This window comes from Equus quagga, chromosome 15 (assembly GCF_021613505.1).
Source record: "Equus quagga isolate Etosha38 chromosome 15, UCLA_HA_Equagga_1.0, whole genome shotgun sequence".
Classification (NCBI taxonomy): Eukaryota; Metazoa; Chordata; class Mammalia; order Perissodactyla; family Equidae; genus Equus; species Equus quagga.
The window spans coordinates 32,232,651-32,255,953 of record NC_060281.1 but is presented as its reverse complement, the minus strand read 5'-3'; the positions used below and the strand labels follow the sequence as shown (position 1 = coordinate 32,255,953).

General features: G+C 53.5%; 2 protein-coding genes across 2 annotated transcripts; both read left to right on the top strand.

The window, feature by feature from the left end:
* Nucleotides 1-199: 199 nt before the first annotated feature.
* Nucleotides 200-7,037, top strand: STK19 (serine/threonine kinase 19). Its single transcript, XM_046639227.1, has 7 exons — nucleotides 200-384; nucleotides 537-673; nucleotides 4,653-4,748; nucleotides 5,033-5,172; nucleotides 6,034-6,131; nucleotides 6,240-6,387; nucleotides 6,589-7,037. Exons 1-7 carry the CDS (start codon nucleotides 285-287, stop codon nucleotides 6,632-6,634), a joined length of 765 nt encoding a protein of 254 aa, XP_046495183.1. The 5' UTR covers nucleotides 200-284; the 3' UTR covers nucleotides 6,635-7,037.
* Nucleotides 7,038-7,613: 576 nt separating this feature from the next.
* C4A (complement C4A (Rodgers blood group)) lies at nucleotides 7,614-21,893 on the top strand. Its single transcript, XM_046641365.1, has 41 exons — nucleotides 7,614-7,752; nucleotides 7,895-8,093; nucleotides 8,326-8,527; nucleotides 8,727-8,797; nucleotides 8,883-8,971; nucleotides 9,178-9,260; nucleotides 9,439-9,535; nucleotides 9,710-9,815; nucleotides 9,916-10,048; nucleotides 10,464-10,579; nucleotides 10,686-10,862; nucleotides 11,006-11,191; nucleotides 11,336-11,521; nucleotides 11,685-11,843; nucleotides 12,094-12,220; nucleotides 12,381-12,455; nucleotides 12,742-12,939; nucleotides 13,032-13,143; nucleotides 13,235-13,305; nucleotides 13,583-13,722; nucleotides 13,828-14,037; nucleotides 14,285-14,336; nucleotides 14,439-14,528; nucleotides 14,676-14,885; nucleotides 15,052-15,127; nucleotides 15,290-15,446; nucleotides 15,547-15,663; nucleotides 15,770-15,941; nucleotides 16,171-16,403; nucleotides 16,480-16,647; nucleotides 17,017-17,076; nucleotides 18,057-18,150; nucleotides 18,230-18,416; nucleotides 18,549-18,639; nucleotides 18,775-18,849; nucleotides 20,286-20,388; nucleotides 20,549-20,638; nucleotides 20,719-20,817; nucleotides 20,975-21,058; nucleotides 21,331-21,463; nucleotides 21,627-21,893. The coding sequence occupies exons 1-41, from the start codon at nucleotides 7,688-7,690 to the stop codon at nucleotides 21,766-21,768; spliced, it is 5,235 nt and encodes a 1,744-aa protein (XP_046497321.1). The 5' UTR covers nucleotides 7,614-7,687; the 3' UTR covers nucleotides 21,769-21,893.
* The last annotated feature ends 1,410 nt before the right edge of the window (nucleotides 21,894-23,303 follow it).

Genomic DNA, 23,303 nt, shown 5'->3' with positions numbered 1-23,303 from the left:
ACGCGTTTCCGGACTGAGTGCTCTCGGAGGAGGCCAATCAGCAGCAGACATGGGGCCTCGCCGGGCGGAGGCGGTGCTCGTATCGGTATTGGTACCGCCCCTCCCAGCCCGAGAGACGGCAAGTGGACGCCTCTTTCGTCACCACGTCGTCTTACTTACTCGGGGCCGACTGGTCTCCAAGGAGAGACGCCCAGGGAGCCCGTACGTCACTGCTCTGCGCCGGAAGACTCTGTTTTCGTGTTCTCTTCCTTCACTGCTCTTTCCCGCATCATAGGTCCCGGGATATGAGCCAGAAGAGGCATCGCCTGGTCCCGGAGACCTTTGGACTGAAGAGGCGGAGGGAACGAGGGCCTGTAGAGGCCGATCCTTTGAGGGGCGAGTTAGGTAACCATGGCAACCCCGGGGCGAGGCTGAAAGCCCCAGCTGGCAGCAGTCTCGTCTCCTGTAACTTTGTCTTTTGGGAAAACAGCGCTCCCATAGTCGTACCCCACGCTCTCGCCCCAGTCCGCGTTTCGGTAACCTGTCTCTCCGCCCAGGGTCGGCGCGCGCGGCGGTCGCGGAGCTAGTGCAGCTGTTCCCGCGTGGCCTGTTCGAGGATGCTCTGCCCCCCATCGCGCTGAGGAGCCAGGTGTACAGCCTCGTGCCCGACCGGACGGTGGCTGACCGGCAGCTGGTGAGGGGCGTCACAGCGACCGACGGAAGAGCTTCCCTGCCTCGCGGGCACTCCCGAGGTCCCCCGTCGCTCAGACACTCAGTTGGTCCGCCAGCCATTCAGCCATTCAGCAAGCGTTAGGTCTTTCTAGGCCAGGCACTGTGCCAGGCGCTGCGGTACCAAGGATAATGCTACAGACGCTGTTAAAAGATCTCTGGCAGTAGAGAGCATGCCAAATTGTGGAGGTGGGAGAGCGAAGCTTTTGGGGAAACTGAGTCATCGGGCATGGTTCAGTCTATAGCGCTGGGAACACAGGCAGACATCAGATTACAACTGACCTTGTGCATCAATGTTTCATTCTTACACTGAAGGCTGGTAGAGATGAGGTAGTAGAGAATATTAAACAAGAGACGGGATGGTGTATCGGGTGGGTTGGAGATAGTGAGGTGAGGCAAGGAGATCAGTTAGGAAGATACTGCAGCTGAGAACTGGTGAAGGCCTAAATTAGCACTGGGTAGTAGGGAGAGGTTGGGTGAGGGAGAAGGATATGGAGAGTGGGAAGAGGGAGGAGTCCAGGATAACTCTCAGATTTTCCGGTTGACAGGCTGCTGAGTGGTTGGCAAAGTGCATAAAGTAGGGGCACGTTGTGTTGTTGGGGGCAGATGATGTGTATAATTTTGTGCAATTTGAGTGGGAGGTGCTTGTGGAGCATCCAAAGGCAAATGAGTAGTAGACAGTTGGACAGGAGGGTTTAGAGAGAATTCTGGGCCAGTAATATAGATTTGGAAGCCATCAAGATGTGAGGAGTGGTTCAGTCTGTGGATGTGGATGAGATTGTGTAGGAAGAGTGAGTAGAGGTGTGATTTTTAGTCTTTTTACAAACTTTAGAATGTAGTGAGGGGCTGGCCCGGTGGCGCAGCAGTTAAGTTTGCATGTTCTGCATCGGCAGCCCAACATTCGCTGGCTCGGATCCCAACTGCGGACCTATGCACCGCTTGTCAAGCCATGCTGTGGCAGGCGTCCCACATATAAAGTAGAGGAAGATGGGCACCGATGTTAGCTCAGGGCCAGCCTTCCTCAGCAAAAAGAGGAGGATTGGCAGCAGATGTTGGCTCAGGGCTAATCTTCCTTAAAAAAAAAATAATGTAATGAAAGGTATGGCTCTTTAACTCCATAAAAATGCATGTATGCCACATGAATACAAAGTATATGTACAATTTCTGGGGGTGGAGGGTTGTTTCACAGATCCTCTGAGGCCCAAGGTTAAGGACTCCAGGTTTACAGTGAAAGATAATAGAGTCAAATCGACAATGCTGGGAGATACCAACATTTAAGGCAGTGTTTCTTAAGGTATGTCCTGAGTTCTACCTGCATCAGAATTACCTGGGCTGCTTATTCAAAAATACACTTTCCTGGGACTCACTCAATGCTAATGAATTAAGATCTCTTGGGGTAGGACCAGGGAATCTACATTTTTGAACTACTGCCCCAGGTGATTCATAATGCACCTTAAAATTTGAGATCCATTGATAGAAGGGGAAAGCAGAGGAAGAGGAGTCTGTGAAAGAGGCTGAGAAGGAATTGCCAGAGTTAGGAGGAACCAAGGAAGAGGCCTATTGAAAAAGTTAAGAGATTTGTAAGAAGTTGAAGTAGTTGGCACTGTTAGCACCTGTGATTCAAGGCAGTGGTCTGTGAATAGGTCAAGTAAAATAATATCCAAGCTCTGTCCATTGCATTATCAGGGGGAAGGTTAATGACAACCTGTCAGGAAGAAAAGAGGGAAGAAAAGGAAGATGGAGACTACCTCCAATCCCATGAGGAAGCAAGTCAGATGAAATCACAATTTATAGAGTATTTGTTGTTTTTAATTTGTTGATGTTAGCCTAAATTTTGTTTGGGTTTTTTTTGGTGAGGAAGATTTGCTCTGAGCTAACATCTGTGCCAATCTTCCTCTTTTTTGGCTTGAGAAATATTAGCCCTGAGCTAACATCTGTACCATTCTTACTCTGTTTTCTATGTGGGTCACCACAACTGCATGGCTTGAAGAGTGGTATAGGTCTGCGCCTGAGATCCCAACCCGGGCTGCTGAAGAGGAGTGTGTCAGACTTAACCACTACACCATGGGGCTGACCTCCTAAATTTTAAAAAAACCTTTAAAAATCGCACAAAAGAAAGTATAAACATGCACACACAATTTAAAGGATGTTTATAAAGCAAATACCCATTTAACCACCTCCCAAGTCAGACTGTAGAACGTGGCTAACATCCCATGTATCTCTCTCCCTGATCAAAATGTCGTATGTCCCTTGGAGGTAACTACTATCCTGACTGGTTTGATAATTGTCCCCTTGGTTTTCTTTATACTATCTATGTGTTTATTTATAAACAGCATAGCTTAGTTTTACCCACTTTTGAACTTGATATAAACAAAATCGTATTTTATGTATTTATATCTTGCTTTATTAGATGAATATTTCTGAGGTTCTTCCAAGTTGTTGCATGAAGCTATAGTTAATTCATTTTCATAAATTTCCATTTTATGGATATATCCCGTTTTGTGCATGCTAGTGAAAGAAATTGTATTTTTCTAGGAATTTGTCAATTTCATCTAAATTTCCAAATTTATTGGCATAAAGTTTGTAAACTCATTTTATTGTCTGTAGAATCAGTAGTGATGACCCTTTTTTCATTCTTTATATTGGTTATCTGTGCTTTTTCTAGGTTTTCCTCTTTTTCTTGGTCAGTCTCACCAGTGGCTTTTCAATTTTAATAGTCTCTCAAAGAATTAATATTAAGATTTGTTGTTCTCTTGTATGCATGTTTTCTATTTCATTAATCTATTTTCCCTCTACTATTAGGTTTATTTTACTTTTTTAAAAAATAATTTTCATCCTCTCTTCTTTTCTAATATATGCATGTCAGGCCATAGTTTCCCTCTAAGTACTGATATATATTTATCTCCCGCAAGTTTTGGTACGTATTTTCACTATCATTCAGTTCAAAATATCATCTAATTACAATCTTAGCCTCTTGTCTGAAATTTTGATCTTTTTGACTGTCTTTATTATATTCTGGTTATTTTTTAAATCTGTTTTACAGATTAATAGCTTTTTATTCAGCTGTGCCTTAATCTGTTAAACCCATCCATTGAGTTCATTGTACTTCCTTTATTTTTCAGTTCTAGAATTTCTGGTTGGATGTTTTTCAAATCTATTATGTCAGTTTTTATAATTTTCTGCTGAAATTTTCCATCTTGGCTTTTATTTATTTCAGCATTATAAGCATAGTTTTCTTGGTAATAGTCTGTTTTGGATACTTCCACCGTAACATGTCTTTGGGAGCCTGTTTCTATTGTCTGTTTCTTTTGAGTTTTGTTTCCTTGTATGCCCAGTTATTTTTGACTGTGTGCTGGACAGATTTGCCTACATCAGCAAGCACCTTCCATGTCCCAATTACTTCTATGAGTTCTTGTTTTCATTAGATATTATATTGGTCTGGTAATTCCCTATTATCTTGTGAGCTCTTTAATGCTTAAACAATTTTTTAAGCAATATTTTATCCAGCACTTTAATTTTCAGCAGGTGAGTTGGTTCTTGCTATATTCCTGGAAACAGAAGTTCTGGTTTATTTTTTATTTGTTTTAAACATTTTATTCCATAATCCTCTCTACCTTCCCCCACACAAAAGCTAGACTGTTAATTCCTTGAGAGCAAGGCGTTTGTCTGTTTTATTTTGTTGTCTAGCATATGCTTGGTCTTAGAAAATGTGTATTGATTGGTTGGCAAACAACTGATGAAGTTTGTGGATAGGAGGGGTGGGTAACTAATTGAAAAAGACTGTTTGGTGATCTGCTTAATTTTCTCCCCACAGTTTTTCCTTTACTTAGAGAAACCCCCCCCCAATACTGGCAAACAAAATCTCCCTGCTCAAAAGTGCCCAGAGTGTGGCAGAACATCTTACACTGACATCCTGCTTTTCACTCCTATCTCTCTGGAGACAGAAGGAGCTTCAAGAGCAGGGGGAGATCAGAATCGTCCAGCTAGGCTTTGACTTGGATGCCCACGGAATTATCTTTACCGAGGACTACAGGACGAGAGTACGTGTAACTGTGTGTGTGTGTCATGGGGAACGAGCGGGGCAGGCAGGGAAATTAGCGGGTGGAAGTAAAAAGAAAAGAGACAATTCCCCCACCCCATATCTTGCAGAGAGGGCTCAGGGCTCTAGTAAGTAGTAATATGAGGGAGAGGAAGACGAGGAAAAGTATGAGAAGTGGAAGGACCTTAGCAAAAGGGACAACACAGGAAGAGATGTCGTCCTGGGGATTGAGGTCAGTGGAGGGGGAGGGTGGGGCCAGACCATGTCTCTCTTCTTTGGTTCCAGGTCCTCAAGGCCTGCGATGGCCGACCGTATGCTGGGGCGGTGCAGAAGTTTCTGGCTTCAGTGCTTCCAGCCTGTGGGGACCTTAGCTTCCAGCAGGATCAAATGACACAGACCTTTGGCTTCAGGGACCCAGAGATCACGTGAGACTTGGGGGACCAACAGAATCAGGCATCTAGCACCTCGCCGCTTCCCTCCAGTCTCATCCAGCCTCGTCCTTTTCCTTTTGGTGAACCTGCCAAGAAGGCTGACTCTTCTTTTTAGTAAAATGACCTAAGAGAGGAGATCTCCCCCAAGAGAGGAGGCCTGTTTTACCTGGGGCCTTGGGAAGAGCCCTGGACTAAAATTCAGGAGATCTGCATGGCTAATGAAATGCGTATAGAGGCCTGGCAAGAACCATAAATGCCTGATGTGAATCATTCTGAGACTAGAGAATAGAGGATGTTAGGAGCTGTGAAGGCCCTAAAGCATTCATATTCAAAAGAACAACAACTGGACAAGGACTAAATAAAAATATCATTTCATGGGTCTCTATCTGGCTCAGGCTCCCTACTTCGTAATCCATGGTGTAGGTGAAAGCATTTTATAAGCTTCTTTTCAGTAACATGTGAGTGAAGCCGTGGTGCGGTCCTTGTAGGCCGTGGCAGGAGCGCAGAAGAAAGACCTTATTTCTCCGCTGGAGATGGGACTGAGCATGTATCAGGGCATGTGGTCAGGACAGGCTTCTGAGAGGAGAAGCTGTTTTAGGGAACAAGTAATAGTAACAAGAAAAGGAAGAGTGAGGGGAGGGCAGTCGGGTAGGGGATGGAACAAGCAAGGTGCACAGAGGCAGGGAACAGCACAGTGTGAGCAGAGAACCGCCCCATGGTGGGCCTCTGTTATCCAGTCCCTTTGGGTGGTTGCCCATGTTTCTGGAGAGTTAGTGTCCAAACATTAGTGGATGGGGAGGAGAGAGGGCTCTCAGAGCCAATAGCTCATCTCTTCTTGCTTCCCACCCCCCTTAGGCAGCTGGTGAACGCTGGAGTTCTCACCGTCCGAGATGCTGGCAGTTGGTGGCTAGCTGTGCCTGGAGCTGGGAGATTCATCAAGTATTTTGTTAAAGGTATCCTGTCTGCAGCTGAAGCCCTCAGCCCCTCAAGAACACCTTTTGGTGGCTCTTCAGACCTTCAGACCTTACTCACCTTTCCCTTCTCCTGTGCCACCTCTCCAGGGCGCCACGCTGTCCTTGGCATGGTCCGGAAGGCCAAGTACCGGGAGCTACTCCTTTCGGAGCTTCTGGGCCGGCGGGCGCCTGCTGCGGTGCGACTCGGCCTCGCTTACCATGTGCATGACCTCATTGGGGCCCAGCTGGTGGATTGGTGAGTTTTTTCCCCAGCCTCTGGCAGATGACAGAACCATGACCCAAGATTGGATTTCCTCCTTGCTCATGCTTCATTCATTAGTGAAGCCCAGCTCCTCTCTCATTCTCTGGAACCCTGGAATATCCTGGCCAAGTTCTGAGTTCTCCCTAGGCCTTGGACCTACGTATCTGGCTCCAGCCTTGTCTTTCTCTTGCACAGTGTCTCCACCACTTCTGGAACCCTCCTCCGCCTGCCAGAGACTTGAGGATTCTGCTCGTCCTTGCGCATCTCCCCTGAGTGGGGCAAGAGGGGCCCAGGAGTGCTCCCCAGCAGTGGCTGAGACGGGATCACCTTGGGAAGGCTTGGGATCCAGGATGAGTGTGGGCTTGTGGCCATGCAAAGAGTCAGGGTCAGACATGACTGTTGCTGTTTACCTGGGCTCCGACCCAGTGGTGGGGTTTGGGCAACGCTTCTCTGCCCTTCCATGGAGGTGGAGCCAGAATCTGTGCCAAGGCCATGGCTGCTGCCTTTCATGTAAAAAGGTGCTGTTGTTACTCTGTCTGGAGATAGGAAGGTGGGCTTTCTGGGGAGGGTGGTGAAGGAGGGCAGGGTTCTGTTCCCTACATGTTGGGTTGAAACTGCCAAATAAAGTACTTCTGCCAGTGATATTTTCTGGATGTCTTTTGTTTGATGTGTGTGTTCTGGCGCCTCGTTTATGGGTAGAGGTAAGGCCAGACTGGGCCTGAGCTGTACCTCCTTGTTCAGAGAGGAAAAGGGACGTTGAGTCAGTTGCCTCTGTGGATGGGAGGTGTGCTTGATCTCTTAAACCACGGGATTTCTGTTAGGGCCTACAAAAAGCAAAAGCCTCATATAGTTCAGTTTTTTGGGGGGTTATAGTAAGAGACAAGTGTCTTAGTACCTTGTTTTGTTAGGACCTTGACAAAGGAGCCACGTGTTTCCAGCCACGTGCCGAGCCACTTTGGGCTCTCCTACGCCCGCGTATACTTGAGCATGTATATACATACACACACCCAGATATACCCGTAGGGAGTGGTGCCCCGCACTGGGATGAAAGGGGTTAACAGGAAAGGATAGGGTCTGTCTCTGGGCTATGATTTCTTCAGAGACCCAGGTGTCCGGGGTGCACCCTCCAATACTGGGCCTGGGGCCAGTTCCGTTTCTTGGCTATCACGTGGTTTCCCAGCTTAGCTGGACCAGGGGAGGAGCAAAGTCCAGAGTTAACTCTGCTCCAAACCCTAGGTTGGCCAGAAAGGAGCAGACAGACAGACGAGTCTGATCCCTCTTAGGTCCTCCAGCCATGAGGCTCCTCTTGGGGCTGATCTGGGCATCCAGCTTCTTTGCTTTGTCTCTGCAGAAGCCCAGGTCCTGGAGGCAGGATGCTGGTGTGCTTGAGCAGGGGCAGGGCTGCTGATGGCAATGCAGGCGTGGGGGAACCTGATAGAGGATCGAAGGGTGGAGGGGCCCAAGTGGAGCCTGACTGCTGACCCTCACCTGTCTTCCCCAGGTTGCTCCTGTTTGCTCCTTCTGTGGTTCACCTAGGGGTTCCCCTGTCAGTGGGACTGCAGCTCCATGATGCTCCCCGGGGACAGGTGGTGAAAGGATCTGTGTTCCTGAGAAACCCATACGGCAATAATGCCCCCTGCTCCCCAAAGGTGGGCTTCACCCTCACCTCAGCAGATGACTTCATACTCCTCAACCTCCAGGTAACTGGACGCCACTGCCACTTCCTCCTGCTGCTTCTCAGCACCTCTCACTCTGTCATCGTGGTGTCACGTCCACTCCCCCGCCCCGCCCCAAGTCTTGTAAATGTCTTTGTCTTTTCCCTGGCCTCCCTCCCTCCTTTCCTCCCTGCAATGATCTCCTTCCCTGTTTCTGTCTCAATCTCTCTGGCTTTTTCCTTCTGCTCTGTCTCTGACCCACCCCCTCTCTTGACAGATCCCCCTGAACGGTGCAAAGAACTGTGGCCTCTTTCGTCTCCATGGAGGTCCCCAGGTCCAGCTGGTGGCTGAGTCGCCATGGCTAAAGGACTCTCTGTCCAGAAAGACAAACATTCAGGGTGTCAACCTGCGCTTCTCCTCTCGCCGAGGGCACCTCTTTCTGCAGACTGACCAGCCCATTTATAACCCTGGCCAGCGGGGTGAGTCTCGGCCCCAGAGCCTCACCTTTAGCTGCCTCCCAGCCCCTTCAGTGAGATAACCTAAAAGTGCTGCATAGGAAGGCTGCTTAACAAGTATTTGTTCTCTTCCTCCTCACTCCCTGGAAGGGGTGGGGGGACCAGGGCCCACCTTCCCTTTGTGCATGAGCTCCTGCTCACCTCTCTCACCCTCCATTCTCAGTTCGGTATCGGGTCTTTGCTTTGGATCAAAAGATGCGCCCATCCACTGACACCCTTGTGGTCACTGTGGAGGTGAGTCCCTGACCTCTGACCTTCCGGATGAGCCAGGGCCCGTGATCTGACCTCCCACAGATGACCATTTCTACTCCCGTTGCAGAACTCTCATGGACTCCGTGTGCGGAAGAAGGAAGTGTACACTGCCACATCCATCTTCCAGGATGACTTTGTGATCCCAGACATCTCAGAGTGAGCTCTCCTCACCTGAGGATTAGCCCCCAGCTACACCTCCCTGGTTCCAACTTTCCCACCCCTCCGCCTCCAACACAGAATCAAATCCCAAGCTCCCCTGAGCCTCTGGTTACCCTCATAGTCCTCTTCCCAGGGACCTGGGCCACTGGCTTTCCGTGGCTTCTTGCGCAAGTTGGCTGAGTCCCTTCCTTGTCTGTCCTCAGGCCAGGGACTTGGAAGATCTCAGCCCGATTCTCAGATGGCCTGGAATCCAACAGCAGTATCCAGTTTGAAGTGAAGAAATACGGTGAGAGCTGGAGACATGAGGGACAAGGAGCTCCTTTCCAGAAGGGAATAAGGAGTGGAAGAAGTGGTGGGACCAGGGCAGGGTCGGAGATATGGGTGCCACAGCCCTGAGGGGAGACGAGTCTTTAAAGGATCCTTTCGCTAGAGTTTGACCTCCCTATCCCTTTACCCCTGGTCAGTCCTTCCCAACTTTGAGGTGAAGATCATTCCTGGAAAGCCCTACATCTTGACAGCACCTGGCTTTCTTGGTGAAATCCAATTAGATGTTGAGGCCAGGTAACTCCCCCCACCCCACCCCTGCTGGCCCAGCTCCCAGGGCTCCCCACTCAGTAGGAATGTGTTGTGAAGCCCCGCGTCCTTCCCTCGTCCCAGCCCCCCTCCCTCCCAGACCATTCCATTACCACCTCCAGCCCTTGGCCCACCGTCTTCCCAATCTCTCCATGGTGGCAGGTACATTTATGGGAAGCCAGTGCAGGGGGTGGCATATGTACGCTTTGGGCTCCTGACTGAAGATGGTGTCAAGACTTTCCTTCGGGGGCTAGAGAATCAGACCAAGGTAGGAAGGAGGGTTGGGGGTGTGAGGAAGGTGAAGGAGGAGAAGGACGTGAGATGGAAGACGTGTCTCACGCCGTGTCCTGTTTTCTTCTTTGTCCCAGCTGGTAGATGGTCAGTGCCACATTTCCCTTTCAAAGGCTGAGGTTCAGGATGCCCTGCAGAAGCTTAATGTTAATATTGCTGACCTCCCAGGGCTACGCCTCTATGTTGCAGCAGCCATCATTGAGTCTCCAGGTGGGTGGCTTCCCCTGATTACAACCCCAGACACTTGCCTCTGACCTCTGAGCTGACCCTCTGTTCTCCAGCACCAATACCATCCCCCCTTCTTACCCTTATCTTGGACCCAAAGCCAGAAAAGACCCAGGAGACTGTCTCTCTCCAACTATGTTTCTGGGGTATGGGTACCTTCCCCGATTTCAGTTTATTTTTTTGCCCAGCCAGCCAGCCGGCAGACACACTTTATGCACCATCTGTGTGCTGGGTCCTGCGTGGGCCTCAGCAAACGTAGAGATGAATATGAGACAGCGTGTGTCCTGAGGAGTTCACTGTCTTGTGGGCAGGAAACACTCACTCTGCATCCCCCCTTGCTCTCCTGTGCCTCTTTTCCTGGGTCTCTGTCCTCCACCTCTCTCCACCCCTTGTCTTGCAGGTGGGGAGATGGAGGAGGCAGAGCTCACATCCTGGCGTTTTGTGTCATCTCCCTTCTCTTTGGATCTTAGCAACACCAAGCGACACTTCGTGCCCGGGGACCCCTTTCTGCTGCAGGTTTCTTTTGGAGGGAAAGGATGAGCAGGGGAGGGGGGTGTTGGTGAGGAGGGCACAAGCCCTCACTGACCGCTCGCTTTTACCTGCCCCTCCCCCACCTACCCAGGCCCTGGTCCGAGACATGTCAGGCTCCCTGGCCTCTGGCATTCCTGTCAAAGTTTCTGCCAAGTTGTCTTCTGGATCTGTTTCTGAAACCCAGAACTTTGAACAAAACACAGATGGGACTGGCCAAGCCATAGTCCCCATTGCTGTCCGTAAGACTGTGCAAGAACTCCAGCTCTTGGTAGGCCGCCTCTTCGTGGGAGAGGACGGGGAAGGAAGGAGGGGCCAGCTGGGCCCCTGAGGATCTGTGTCCCAGGCTCGGGGGAGAAGCTGGGTGCCTGGGTCCTTGCCACTGACCCTGCGCCTACCTGCCCCTCTTTCCAGGTGTCTGCAGGCTCCCCCTATCCAGCCGTAGCCAGGCTAACTGTGAGAGCCCCACGCTCAGGAGGCTCCAGGTTTCTGTCCATTGAGCGGCTGGATCATCGACCCCCTCACATCGGGGACACCCTCAGGCTGAACCTGCGAGCCGTGGGTGTCAGTGCGCCCAGCTTCTCTCATTACTACTACATGGTGTGTATGAGCTGGGCTGTAGAGGAAAGCAGGGGTGCAGGGAGGGGCTCAGGCAGGAAAGAGCCCTTGTGTGGGGGAATGGTTTCAGGGCTGGGATGTGCAGTGAAGCAGAAACTACTCTTGCTCCTTCTCTTCTTGGCCCAGATCCTATCCCGGGGCCAGATCGTGTCTGTGAATCGAGAGCCCCGGAGGCCCGTGACCTCAGTCTCCTTGTTTGTGGACCATCACCTGGCACCTTCCTTCTACTTTGTGGCCTTCTACTATGAGGGAGGCCTCCCAGTGGCCAACTCCCTGCGTGTGAACGTCCAGGCCGGGGCCTGTGAAGGCAAGGTAATTGGCATGGGAGAGACAGCATGTGTATGTGTTAGGGGTGTTAAGAGAGAAAGAAGACAGGGTGATTGTGAAGAGGGCATGGACTTGGTTTGGGGTGCACTGAGGATGCACCGAAGGAAGCTCTCCCCACTGACTGACCCCTACCTCCCCCTTCTACCAGCTGGAGCTGAATGTGGACAGTGGCAAGGAGTATAATCCCGGGGAGAGGATAAAGCTCCACCTGCAAACTGATTCTCCAGCCCTGGTGGCACTGGGAGCTGTGGACACGGCTCTGTATGCTGTGGGTGGCAGGTCTCATAAACCCCTCGACATGGGCAAGGTTTGTCAAGACCCTTTCCCCAGCCCTCCCTCCCTGCTATGGCTCATTTTCCTGCTACCCTGAGCCCAGCCCCTAGATCTCACTCTGGATCCCCACAGACTCCTCCTAGTCTTCCCACAAGGCTTGGCCCCTGTGGTCTCTTATTTCCCCACTCTCTGTGTGTCTTACATATTTGTCCATATCCCATCCTCTCACCCATCCTGCCCCTCGGTCACTCTTGTCTCCACAATATCCTTGCCTTTTCTTCCAGGTCTTTGAAGTTATGAACAGCTATAATCTTGGCTGTGGTCCTGGGGGTGGAGACAGTGCCCTTCAGGTGTTCGAGGCAGCTGGTCTGGCCTTTTCTGATGGAGACCAATTGACCTCAGTCAGAGAGAGTGAGAACCATGGAGGAAGGGGAGTGGGTGGTGGGAAGATAAGGAAGGGGGAGGCGCCTGAGGAGGTAAGATAGGAAGAAGAGGAGTGGGGAGAGGAGCAGGGAGTGGAGGTGGGAGGCCACCCACCTTACAGCTTGGCTGCAGTCCTGCTTTCTGCCAGGTCTGAGCTGTCCCAAGGAGACGAAAACCCGGAAAAAGAGAAATGTGGACTTTCAAAAGGCGATTAATGAGAAGCGTAAGTTGTGGGTGCCTGTGAAGCAGTGTAAGATCTCCACTTGGGCCCAAGGGTCAGGATGAGGGGCCTGTTGCTGTTGCTGCTCCCGAGTGAGCCAGTCTATGGTATTTGGGGCCAGAGATCCAAGTTCAGGGGTTGAAGGTGGATGGGCAGGAGGCTGTCTCCATTGGCCTCTCTTGAGTTCCTGGTCTCTCAGGGTGAACCCTTGTGTATCTAGAGGTCAGGGTGGGCGATGAGGTGTGTCTCTTTTCTTTTCTTTCATGCTTACTCTCACCTGGCCCTGCAGTGGGCCAGTATGCTTCTCCTGTAGCCAAGCGCTGCTGCTTGGATGGGCTGACACGGCTGCCCATGGCACGCTCCTGTGAGCAGCGGGTGGCCCGTGTGCGGCAGCTAGCCTGCCGGGAACCCTTCCTGTCCTGCTGCCAGTTTGCTGAGGGCCTCCGCAAGAAGATCCGGTCCAGGGGCCCAGTGGGCCTTGCCCGAGGTGAGGGGCTGGCTGGGGCTGGGGAGACAGGCAGGGGTCCCTGGAAGGGCAGAATGGCCCCCTTCTCATTCCTGTCCACCCTGGTCTCCCAGCCATGGAGCTCTTGCAGGAGGAGGACCTGATGGATGAAGATGACATTGCTGTGCGCAGCTTCTTCCCGGAGAACTGGCTCTGGACAGTGGAAACAGTGGACCGCTCCCGCCTGTGAGAGCATGTGGTGGGCCTGGCCTTGTCTCTGGGCCGTGTCTGGGACCAGCCCAGGGTGTGATGGGACTTCTCACCTTTCCCACCACAGGTTGTCACCGCTGCTCCCTGACTCTCTGACCACGTGGGAGATCCATGGCATGAGTCTGTCCAAAAGCACAGGTGAGGTCGCCCTGCCTGAGCCTCTGGCCACCCCTCTTCCATACCCCCTCAACCCAGGCTCCCTGCTCAGCCTTTTGCTTTTAGTATAGGAAGTAGGGGGTGGTGCAGAGACCTGGGGAAGTCTACCAGTGTGCACCTGGGCTGGGAGGCAAGAGAGCAGGAGTGGGCCGGGGGCAGAGCTGGGTCACCCCGTGTCCCTCTGTCCTGGTACCCTGTGGCCATGATATCCCCAGGCCTCTGATCTCTGTCCCCTTCCCCAAACTCCCACATCCATCAGGCCTGTGTGTGGCCACTCCTGTCCGGGTCCGAGTGTTCCGTAAATTCCACTTGCACCTCCGCCTGCCTATCTCCGTTCACCGCTTTGAGCAGCTTGAGCTGCGGCCTGTCCTCTACAACTACCTGGATAAAGATGTGACCGTGAGGACCCTCAGGAGCACACAGGGGGGTGGGAGCTGAGGCAGGTGAAGGTTGGGGAGCCTAACTGGGCTGGGCCTCTGGCCATCTCTGTCTTCCTGCCCCTAGATGAGTGTCCACGTGTCCCCGGTGGAGGGGCTGTGCCTGGCTGGGGGCGGAGGGCTGGCTCAGCAGGTATTGGTGCCTGCGGGTTCTGCCCGGCCCATTGGCTTCTCTGTGGTGCCCATGGCGGCTGCTGCTGTGTCCCTGAAGGTGGTGGCTCGAGGGTCCGTGGAGTTCCCTGTGGGGGACGCAGTGTCTAAGATTCTGCAAATTGAGGTGAATGGAGCACCCCTGAATCCAGGTCCCCAGGCTCCTTGATTTACCCCCGACGCCCGGCACCCTCTTTGCTGGCCAGGCCAGAGGCCTAACACCCAAACCCAATGCCTTGGTCTGTTTACATCTTCTACAATTCTGATCCACCTCTGTCCCTGAAGTTCAAATGCCAAGTCCTGGGGAGTCTGCACTGGGAGGCGCAGGCTGTGTTCCTGTGTGATCTCTCATGGCTGTATTTCTCCTGAGACAGAATGAAGGGGCCATCCACAGGGAGGAGATTGTGTATAAACTCAATCCCCTGGGTGAGTGACCTCTACCCCTAGCTGTCAGTGTCCTAAGGGGGTTTGTAGGTGGTAGGAGATGTGGACAGCAGGACATACTGCCAACTTCCCCCATCTCCCCAGACTACCGAGCCCGGACCTTGGAAATTCCTGGCAACTCCGATCCCAATATTATCCCTGATGGAGATTTCAGCAGCTTTGTCAGGGTCACAGGTGGGAGTGTCCTCCAATCCCTTCCCAGTGGCCACCTCAGATTCATGTGAAGCCGTAGACCCCTGTTTGATCCTGTGACCCCATGACCCTCTGACCCTGAGTCCTCAGGCCTGCTGTCTGATCCTTAACTCTCTTCCTCCCCTGTAGCCTCAGATCCACTGGACGCTTTGGGCTCTGAGGGGGCCTTGTCACCAGGAGGCCTGACCTCCCTCCTGAGGCTCCCCCAGGGCTGTGCGGAACAAACCATGCTCTACTTGGCCCCCACACTGGCTGCTTCCCGCTACCTGGACAAGACAGAGCAGTGGAGCAGGCTGCCCCCTGAGACCAAGGACCACGCTGTGGATCTGATCCAGAAAGGTTCTGGGTTCAGGAGCAAGCAGGAGCGGGGGCTGGGAGAGGGCAGTTAATGGAAAATTGGCAGCCCAGGTGGCTAGGGGGTGCAGAGAGGGAATGGGGAACATGGCCTTGGGCATAAATAGTGGGAGAGTGAGCATCGCTTTAGCAGCCGCCTCTCCCCACTAAGGCTACATGCGGATCCAGCAGTTTCGGAAACAAGATGGTTCCTATGGGGCTTGGTTACATCGGGACAGCAGCACCTGGTGAGGTTGGGAGAGTGGTTTTGGGTCTCTGAGAGGGGCCAGGCTGGTGGGGGCAGAGCCAGGTACAATGGGAGGGTGAATAACCAAGTGCCTGGGGGAGTGGGACCATGTCCTCTATAGGGACCAGTCCCTATACCCAGCCATCCCTTTAATCTCCTCTAGGCTCACTGCCTTTGTGCTAAAGGTACTGAGTTTGGCCCAGGAACAGGTGGGCGGCTCACCTGAAAAGCTGCAGGAGACGGCCACGTGGCTCCTGTCCCAGCAGCAGGCTGACGGTTCATTCCAGGACCCCTGTCCGGTTATCCACAGGGCCATGCAGGTGCGGGGCTGGGAGGCTGGGCTGAGGAGCACAGGTAGGAAGACTCTCTTGTCCCTTCCTGTTCCTGGTTGATGACTTCTTTTCTCTTCACTTCAACTAGGGGGGCTTGGTGGGAAAGGATGAGACGGTGGCGCTCACCGCCTTTGTGGTCATCGCCCTTCATCACGGGCTGTCCGTCTTCCAGGATGAGGGGACACAGGAGTTGAAGCAAAGAGTGGTAAGGGCAACTGTGGGTCTGCCCTTCACTCGCCCCCAGCTTCCCCCGTTTCTTTTCAGGAACCCAGGTGTCCAGCCCCGAGACCTTCCTCCCTACTTTCTCCTAGGAAACCTCCATCTCAAGGGCAACCTCATTCTTGGGGACGAAAGCAAGTGCTGGGCTCCTGGGTGCTCATGCAGCTGCCATCACAGCTTATGCCCTGACACTGACCAAGGCCCCTGAGAACCTGCGGAATATTGCCCATGACAACCTCATGGCCATGGCCCAGGAGTCTGGTGGTGAGAGTCAAGGGGGTCCTGGCAGTGATCATGGGACTTGAGGGACCCTGGGACCCATGAGTGTGCCCAAAGGGAGAAATTGAACAAAGACCCCAAGAAGGAATGAAAGCATAAGCAGGGATGATTGGGGTAGAACCAGGAGAGCCTGATGGGGAGCGTCAAAGGGCCCAGTGACTGGGACCCCCCCCCAACTACTCCCCCTTCACTGTGGGTCTCCCTTCACTCTCAGATTACCGGTACTGGGACTCAGTCGCCAGTTCTCAAAACAATGTCGTGTCGCCCACCATGGCTCCTCACAGCCCAGCAGACCCTGTGCCCCAGGCCCCGGCCCTGTGGATTGAAACCACAGCCTATGGCCTGCTGCACCTGCTGCTTTGGGAGGGCAAGGCAGAGATGGCCGACCAGGCTGCAGCCTGGCTCACGCACCAGGCTGGCTTCCAAGGGGGATTCCGCAGCACTCAGGTAGCAGCTTCCCTGGGGGCTCTGTGTGGGGGAGGTCCTGAGTCCAAGCACCTGAATCCTGACCCAACCTCCCCAGGACACGGTGATGGCCCTGGAAGCTCTGGCTGAATACTGGATTGCTTCCCACACCACTGAGGAGAAGGAGCTCAATGTGACTCTCAGTTCCCTGGGCCGCAGTGGACTCAAGTCATATGTAGTACGGCTGGACAACCACCAAACTCGGGGAATAGAGGAGGAGCTGCAGGTGAACCACTCCCTCACCTGGGTTGCCATGACACCTGGGCCTACTGCGACTATGGCCATCCCCAGCCCCCCACCCCTGCAGTATCCCCACGGCACCTCTTCCTGATAACCTTGCGGGAAAACTTCCTGGCTGTGTGACCCAGAGAAAGTCACCTAGCCTCTGAGCTTCATTTTTCTCATTTGAAAATAATACGTGCAGAGTCTACCCATCAGAGTTTTTAGAAGGCTGAAGAGAGATAATGCATGTGAAGATGCAAACTTTCTGGGAAGTGAGGTGGGGTGAAGAGGCGGGGTTGTTTTTAGAGAGGGGGTAAGCTGGAGCAACAGTGTGCCCTTCTGACATCTCTTTCCCTTTTCTGTTCCTTGGCAGTTTTCCTTGGGCAGCAAGATTGATGTGAAAGTGGGAGGAAACAGCAAAGGAACCTTGAAGGTGAGAGCCGGCAGCACGGCCAGCCAGGGCCCAGCAGGGAGAAGCTGGGGTCTTGAGTGAGACCTGTGGGCAGAGCTCATGGTCAGGGAAGGAGAAAGATGTTCCCCCTGCTCCCTCCTGGGCCTTTTCCCCTCACCGTGGTCTCCACCCTCTCTGGGCACCTGTCATTTCCTTTACGCCCTCAGTGCGGATGGCCTACACACCCAGCGCCTCAACCCAGGCCTCTCCCCTGGCCCACAGCAGACATGTCGTGTCCCAAACCCCTCCTTCTTCCTGTGTCCCCTCATCTGGCTGATGGAGCCCCTTTCCCACAAGAGCCCAGCCACCACTCTGGAGGGTGTCTTAGTGCCCCCCCATCCTGAGCACCTCCTTATTGCCCTGGTAACTCCTCCTCTGCTCCCTTGCTGCCTGGGTCCCTTGTCACTTGTTTCCTGGACTCTGTTCTAAGATGGTCTTAGAACTTCTCCCTTCCTTACATCTCACCCAGAGGGTGATCCATTGTCCGTATTGCAGCAAGATTGACCTTCCGAAGACACCAGTCAGATCAGCCTTGGAGAAAAGTCAGGCTCTTCCAAGTACAAGATTGGGCCCCTGCCCCCCACCCCAGCCAGACAGATCCAGTCATCTATCCAGATCTCCTTGACTTGAATGACCTTCCCCTGCTTCTTGTCCCACGTAACAAACTCATTCTCCTCCTTCAGACCTTAGCTGGAAGCCTTTCCTGGACTTTCCATTCCAGCCTCCTCTGTGCACTGTGTAGAGTGCTTGCCCCTGGGGGCAGGTCCCTGCTCCCCTCTCTGTCTCTCGTCTAACTCAATACCTGGGCCCATGCGTATTTCTGGGCTGGTCAGGGAGGGGGATGAGAAGGGGCCAAAGGCCTTGAGTTCCTTAGCCCAGGGAGATGCCCTTAGATGTGGCCCTGGAGAGAGGTCTGTGACTCCAAATGTCCCATGTCCTCTCCCTGCCCCTTGCTGAGCCAGATCCTTCGTATCTACAATATCCTGGACATGAAGAACACAACCTGCCGGGATCTTCACATTGAAGTGACGGTGATGGGCCACGTGGAGTACATGAGTGAGCGTTGGGGTCAGAGGCCATGGGGCCCTGAGGGGGCTGGTGCCAGGGGTCAAGCCACAATGCCATCTCTGTGCAGTGGAAGCAAACGAGGACTACGAGGACTATGAGTATGAGGAGGCTCTAGCTGGGGATGATCCCGGGGCCCACTCCCAGCCAGTGACACCCCTGCAGCTGTTTGAGGGGCGGAGGAGCCGCCGCAGGAGGGACGCACCCAAGGCGGCCGAAGAACAGGAATCCAGAGTGCAGTACACCGTGTGCATCTGGTGAGTGCTGCAGGCTGCCCTGGGTGTGTGGGGCACTGCTGGGCCGAGAGGGGAGGCAGGACTGAGACTGGGGCTGGGCATCTGTGACCCGGCGCAGGTAGAACCCAGACAACAGGGCATGTCTCTCTGCAGGCGGAACAGCAAGGTGGGGCTGTCGGGCATGGCCATTGCGGATGTCACCCTCCTGAGTGGATTCCATGCCCTGCGGGCAGACCTGGAGAAGGTGTGGTCAGCCATCCAGGAGGACCCCTTGTGCCCTCAGGAGCCCTGCTCCATCCCCGCAGTACCCCCAGCTACTGAGCCCTGTCATGTGCAGGGCCCAGGGCTACCTGCCTGTGACCGTTTCCCTTCCCCACAGCTGACCTCCCTCTCTGACCGTTACGTGAGTCACTTTGAGACTGAGGGACCCCACGTCCTGCTGTACTTCGACTCGGTGAGCAGGGAGAGGTGACACGAGGGAATGGGTGGCACCAGGTTTACTGAGCATATGTTATGAGGTTTCCCAGAAGACACTGTATCAGCGGCCAGTGTTCCTAGAAAGAACTTGTGATGTGGGCAGGAAGACAGGACCAGAGTGTGCCAGAGCAGAGTTAGGGATGGGCCACCAGGGAGGCAGCGCTGCCTGCAGGTAGGTGGCGGCCGAGCCCCTAATGTGGCCTGGGGGGCCAGTGCCAGTCAGCAGGGAGGGCCCAAGAGTGAGCCTTTTCGAAAGATGAATTTATTCAACTTGATGGGCTGCCTTTCTTTTTCTTTTGACCTTCCTAGTTTTTTTTTTGGTGTTTTGTGTTTGATATTAAAGTGTATTTTCTTTGATGAAGTGATGGTAGTCCTAGATGAGTTTGTTTTTGTCTTTTTGTGGCCTTGTTTTGCTAAAACAGAGAATTATCAACCTTCTGATGGCCTTCCAATTTCTTTTTTGAACATTTACTGTAACCTTTTGGAGAAAATGTGAAAAGGGCATGTTAATACTCTAGCACCATTAGCCAGGTGTTTGTGGGTCAGAGAAGACGCCCCTGCCCAGTGTATGCAGAGGGGCCAGACCCTATTAGCCTGAGAAGCCAAGCAGAAGAGTCTGGTTGAACACAATGGAAAACGAGGAGCCAGGAAGATTTCTAGGTAGGGAGCCAACCATGCAGCAGCCTAGCTTAGGAGGGAAACTGGCAGGGTAGCAGGCTGGATTGGACCAGCGTGGGCATGAGGAGAGGGTTCTGGGCCTAGGACACAAGCAGTGGGCTCACAGAGGACAGGTATAGCAATAGCACCTGCTGTTAGGTTATAGCAGATAAAGGAGGCCCCAAGTTGTATCAGTGATGAAGCGAGGCCATCAGGAGGGTGAGTGGGTTTGCAGGGCAGACAGAGTAGATCTGGAGAACTAACATGTCCTGAACAAGTCCTAATGCAAGAATAGGGCTGAATGTTCAGTTTGGGAATCATCAGCCTGGAAGGGTTAGGTGACAGCCAGAGAGTGTCTGAGATCTCTGTAGGGAAGCACAGAGGAAGGGAAGAGGCAGGGCCGGGGACTGTGCCTCTGGGAAGGAAGAAGAGGGAATGTCAGAAATGACCAGGTCAGAACCACGGATGGTCCAGAAGCTAACCCTGAGCTTAGGGAGAGTTTCACGCAGAATATGTCCATGATGTGGGACTCTGCAGAGGGGCCCTGGAGACTGGGATGAGGTCACCATCTGGACAGTGAAGTCAGCAGAGACCTTGGGAGGCAGTTTTTAGAGTTACTGGAAGGTAACAGAATGTGAAGGACACTGAAGATAAGAACCAACAGGAACCAAACAGAGACAGGCAAATGAAGTGCAGCACAGTGGCCTGCAGGGCCCTGGGGCTGAGTCCCTGACCTCTCCCCTGCCCCCCTGCCAGGTGCCCACCTCCCGGGAGTGTGTGGGCTTTGGAGCCGTGCAGGAGGTGCCTGTGGGGCTGGTGCAGCCGGCTAGTGCGACCCTCTATGACTACTACAACCCTGGTGAGCACTCCGGGACACGTGGAGGTTTGGGATAGGTTGCCTCCATGTGGGACATCAGGAACTGGGGCAGTGAAGGGTGGCAGGGGGTCCTGTGGCTCCATGGGACTGGGGAGGCAGAGAGGGGGCTTGTGGCCTAATTCCTCTCTCTGCTTTTCTTCAGAGCACAAATGTTCTGTGTTTTACGGGGCACCAACTAAGAGCAAACTCCTGTCCACGTTGTGCTCTGCTGACGTCTGCCAGTGTGCTGAGGGTGAGACCCAGGGCCTGGGGGCAGGGGTGGGAAGATGGCCTGGCTGGGGCCTGCACACTCATCTGGGTCCCTGACTTCAGGGAAGTGCCCTCGACAGCGTCGTGTCCTGGAGCGGGGGCTGCAGGATGAGGATGGTTACAGGATGAAGTTTGCCTGCTACCATCCCCGCGTGGATTACGGTCAGTCTTCCCCCGTCCTGACCCGCCCTCAGGGTCTCTTTGGTTGTGTTTGCTCCTCTCAGGCCTGCAGGTGGCCTCCTTGCTCGGACACCACCCTGCAGCCCTCTCAGCCTCTGGGTAACTAACCTTGTCTGCCCTCTCCTAAACTCCCTCTTAGGCTTCCAGGTCAAGGTTCTCCGAGAAGATGGCAGAGCTGCTTTCCGCCTCTTTGACACCAGGATCACCCAAGTCCTACACTTTAGTATGAACGGAACGGAGTGGGGGGCGTGGAGCAAGGGGATATAGGGGAGCTGAGGTCTGGGTTTGAGACCTGGCTGCCTGGAATAGTGAAAATTCAGACGCGTCTGAGCTCAAATGCCCTCAGCCTCTTAGAAGCTCTGGGCTTGTCCATAAATAGGGAAGCAGTAGCACCTCCCCGTTGGGAGTGGTGAGGGTTCAGTGAGAGGATCGCCCCGTGCTCATCCTGCACTTTCTCTTGCCCTCTGACAACTCTTGTTCACGTTATCCCGTCAGCCAAGGATGCCAAGGCCACTGCTGGTCAGACCCGAAACTTCCTGGTTCGAGCCTCTTGCCGCCTTCGCTTGGAACCTGGGAAAGAATATTTGATCATGGGTCTGGACGGGGCCACCTATGACCTCAAGGAAGAGTGAGTTCTCTGGGCCCCTCAGTCTCTAGCTCTTCTCACACCTTGTGAGGGAACGGATCTTCAGTGCCTAGGCCCTGCCCCCTCAGAAGCTAGGTGCCTCGTGCTCTCCTCTCCTGCCTGTCCATCCTCCTGACCCCTGCTGACTGCCCCTTTGTCTCTTCAGTCCCCAGTACCTGCTGGACTCGAACAGCTGGATTGAGGAGATGCCCTCTGAACGCCTGTGCCAGACCACCCGCCAGCGGGCAGCCTGTGCCCAGCTCAGCGACTTCCTCCAGGAGTATGGCACCCAGGGGTGCCAGGTGTAAGGGCTGCTCCCCCACCTCCCCCAGGAGGAGCCTGAGCTGGGGAAGGGTGATGCCTGGATTGTTGTTGTGCCTGGACACAGCCCCAGAGCAGGGCCAGGGACTCAATAAAGGCCTTTGGCAGCAAAGTGTCAGTGTGTGTCTCAGGACTGAGAGCTGTGCCCCCACTGTCCCTTCCAGGATCTGGGGGGCCCAGAGCAGGGTTTGCATAATCTTAGGCTTTCAGAGCCTGGATGACTCTTGGGGTGTCCAGCTCTGCCTGAACTCTCCCAAATGTCTCACTGGGAGCTCAGTCCATCATAGGACCACCCCGAGCAGACTTGTGACCCAACAGCCTTCACTCTGAGGATCCAGCGTCCACACTGAGGCCTCTCTTCTCCTATGCCTGCAGAACACTCTACTGCTCCAGTGTAGCCAGTCATTGCGGCCTCAGGTGCTCAGCTAACACCTCAGCGCTTCTGCCTTGTGAGCGGCCGTCCAGCCGCACGTCTCCCACTCTGTCCTTGTGCAGCTGGCAGTTTTGGGGTCTGTTGCTTTTAGCTGAGACCTGGTCTGTTGAAAACCTGTTGACACTTGATCCTGTTGCCAGTGGCATTGGGTAATTTTCCTAGAGTTGAGCAATCCTCTAATCTGATGTCTCCATCCAGATACTGATTTTAAACAAGGCAAAGGCTGACTTTGGTGTGTTGTCAGTACTCTGAGACTGCTGTTCCATAGGGGTCAACCCTCCCCACCTGCCCGCCTAGCTCTCCCCCATTTGGTGGCACCCCTTGGGTCTTGAGGGCTGACCTAGAAATCCAAATAGAGGAATTTGCTGAGATCGGTTTTGAGGGAAAGTGGGATGGTTTAGCGGCCTGCCATTCAATCACTCAACAGAAATTCATGGAACTCTCACTCTGTGCCATGCCCTGTGCCAGGTCCCTATCCTCTGTGAAAGTTGTGATGTTGGGGAACTGCATGGTCCTGTAGGGCACATAGCTGGGCATCTGACCCAGTCTAGGGGAATGTGAGAAGGGGGAAGGGAAGGCTTCCTGGAGGAAGAAATGTCTAAGTTGGATTTAGAAGGCTGAGGAGTCAGGCAAAGAGAATGGGGTTAGATGAGGGCATTTGAGACAGAAGGAGAATATAAAAGGCCCAGAGGCTGGGGGCAGGGCAGAGCACATTTAGGGGCACTGCGTGTAATTCATCATGTCTGGAATTTGAATTTGGAGGTGGGGTGGAAGGTTAGCAAGCCAAGTGGAATCCGTTCATGAGGGGATGTTCACAAGCATGCCAGCTGTCCAGGTCACTCCTTTTGAATGGAGTCCCCTCCTAGTCCATGCAACTTTGAGACGTTCTGACCAGTCTTTCAGAAGCTTCCTAGGGCTGTTGTTTACATGGCCCTGCAGTTACGCGTCAGATCTCTCGCCCAAAAGCCAGTTAGCATGGTGGTGGCATAAACCCATTTACGAGAGCCATGGATTCAGCTGCAGTTGTGGCAAGATGTGGCCTGGGTCTGGGCGGTCAACTGTGAGGAAGGTGGCAGCTGTTGCTGCTCA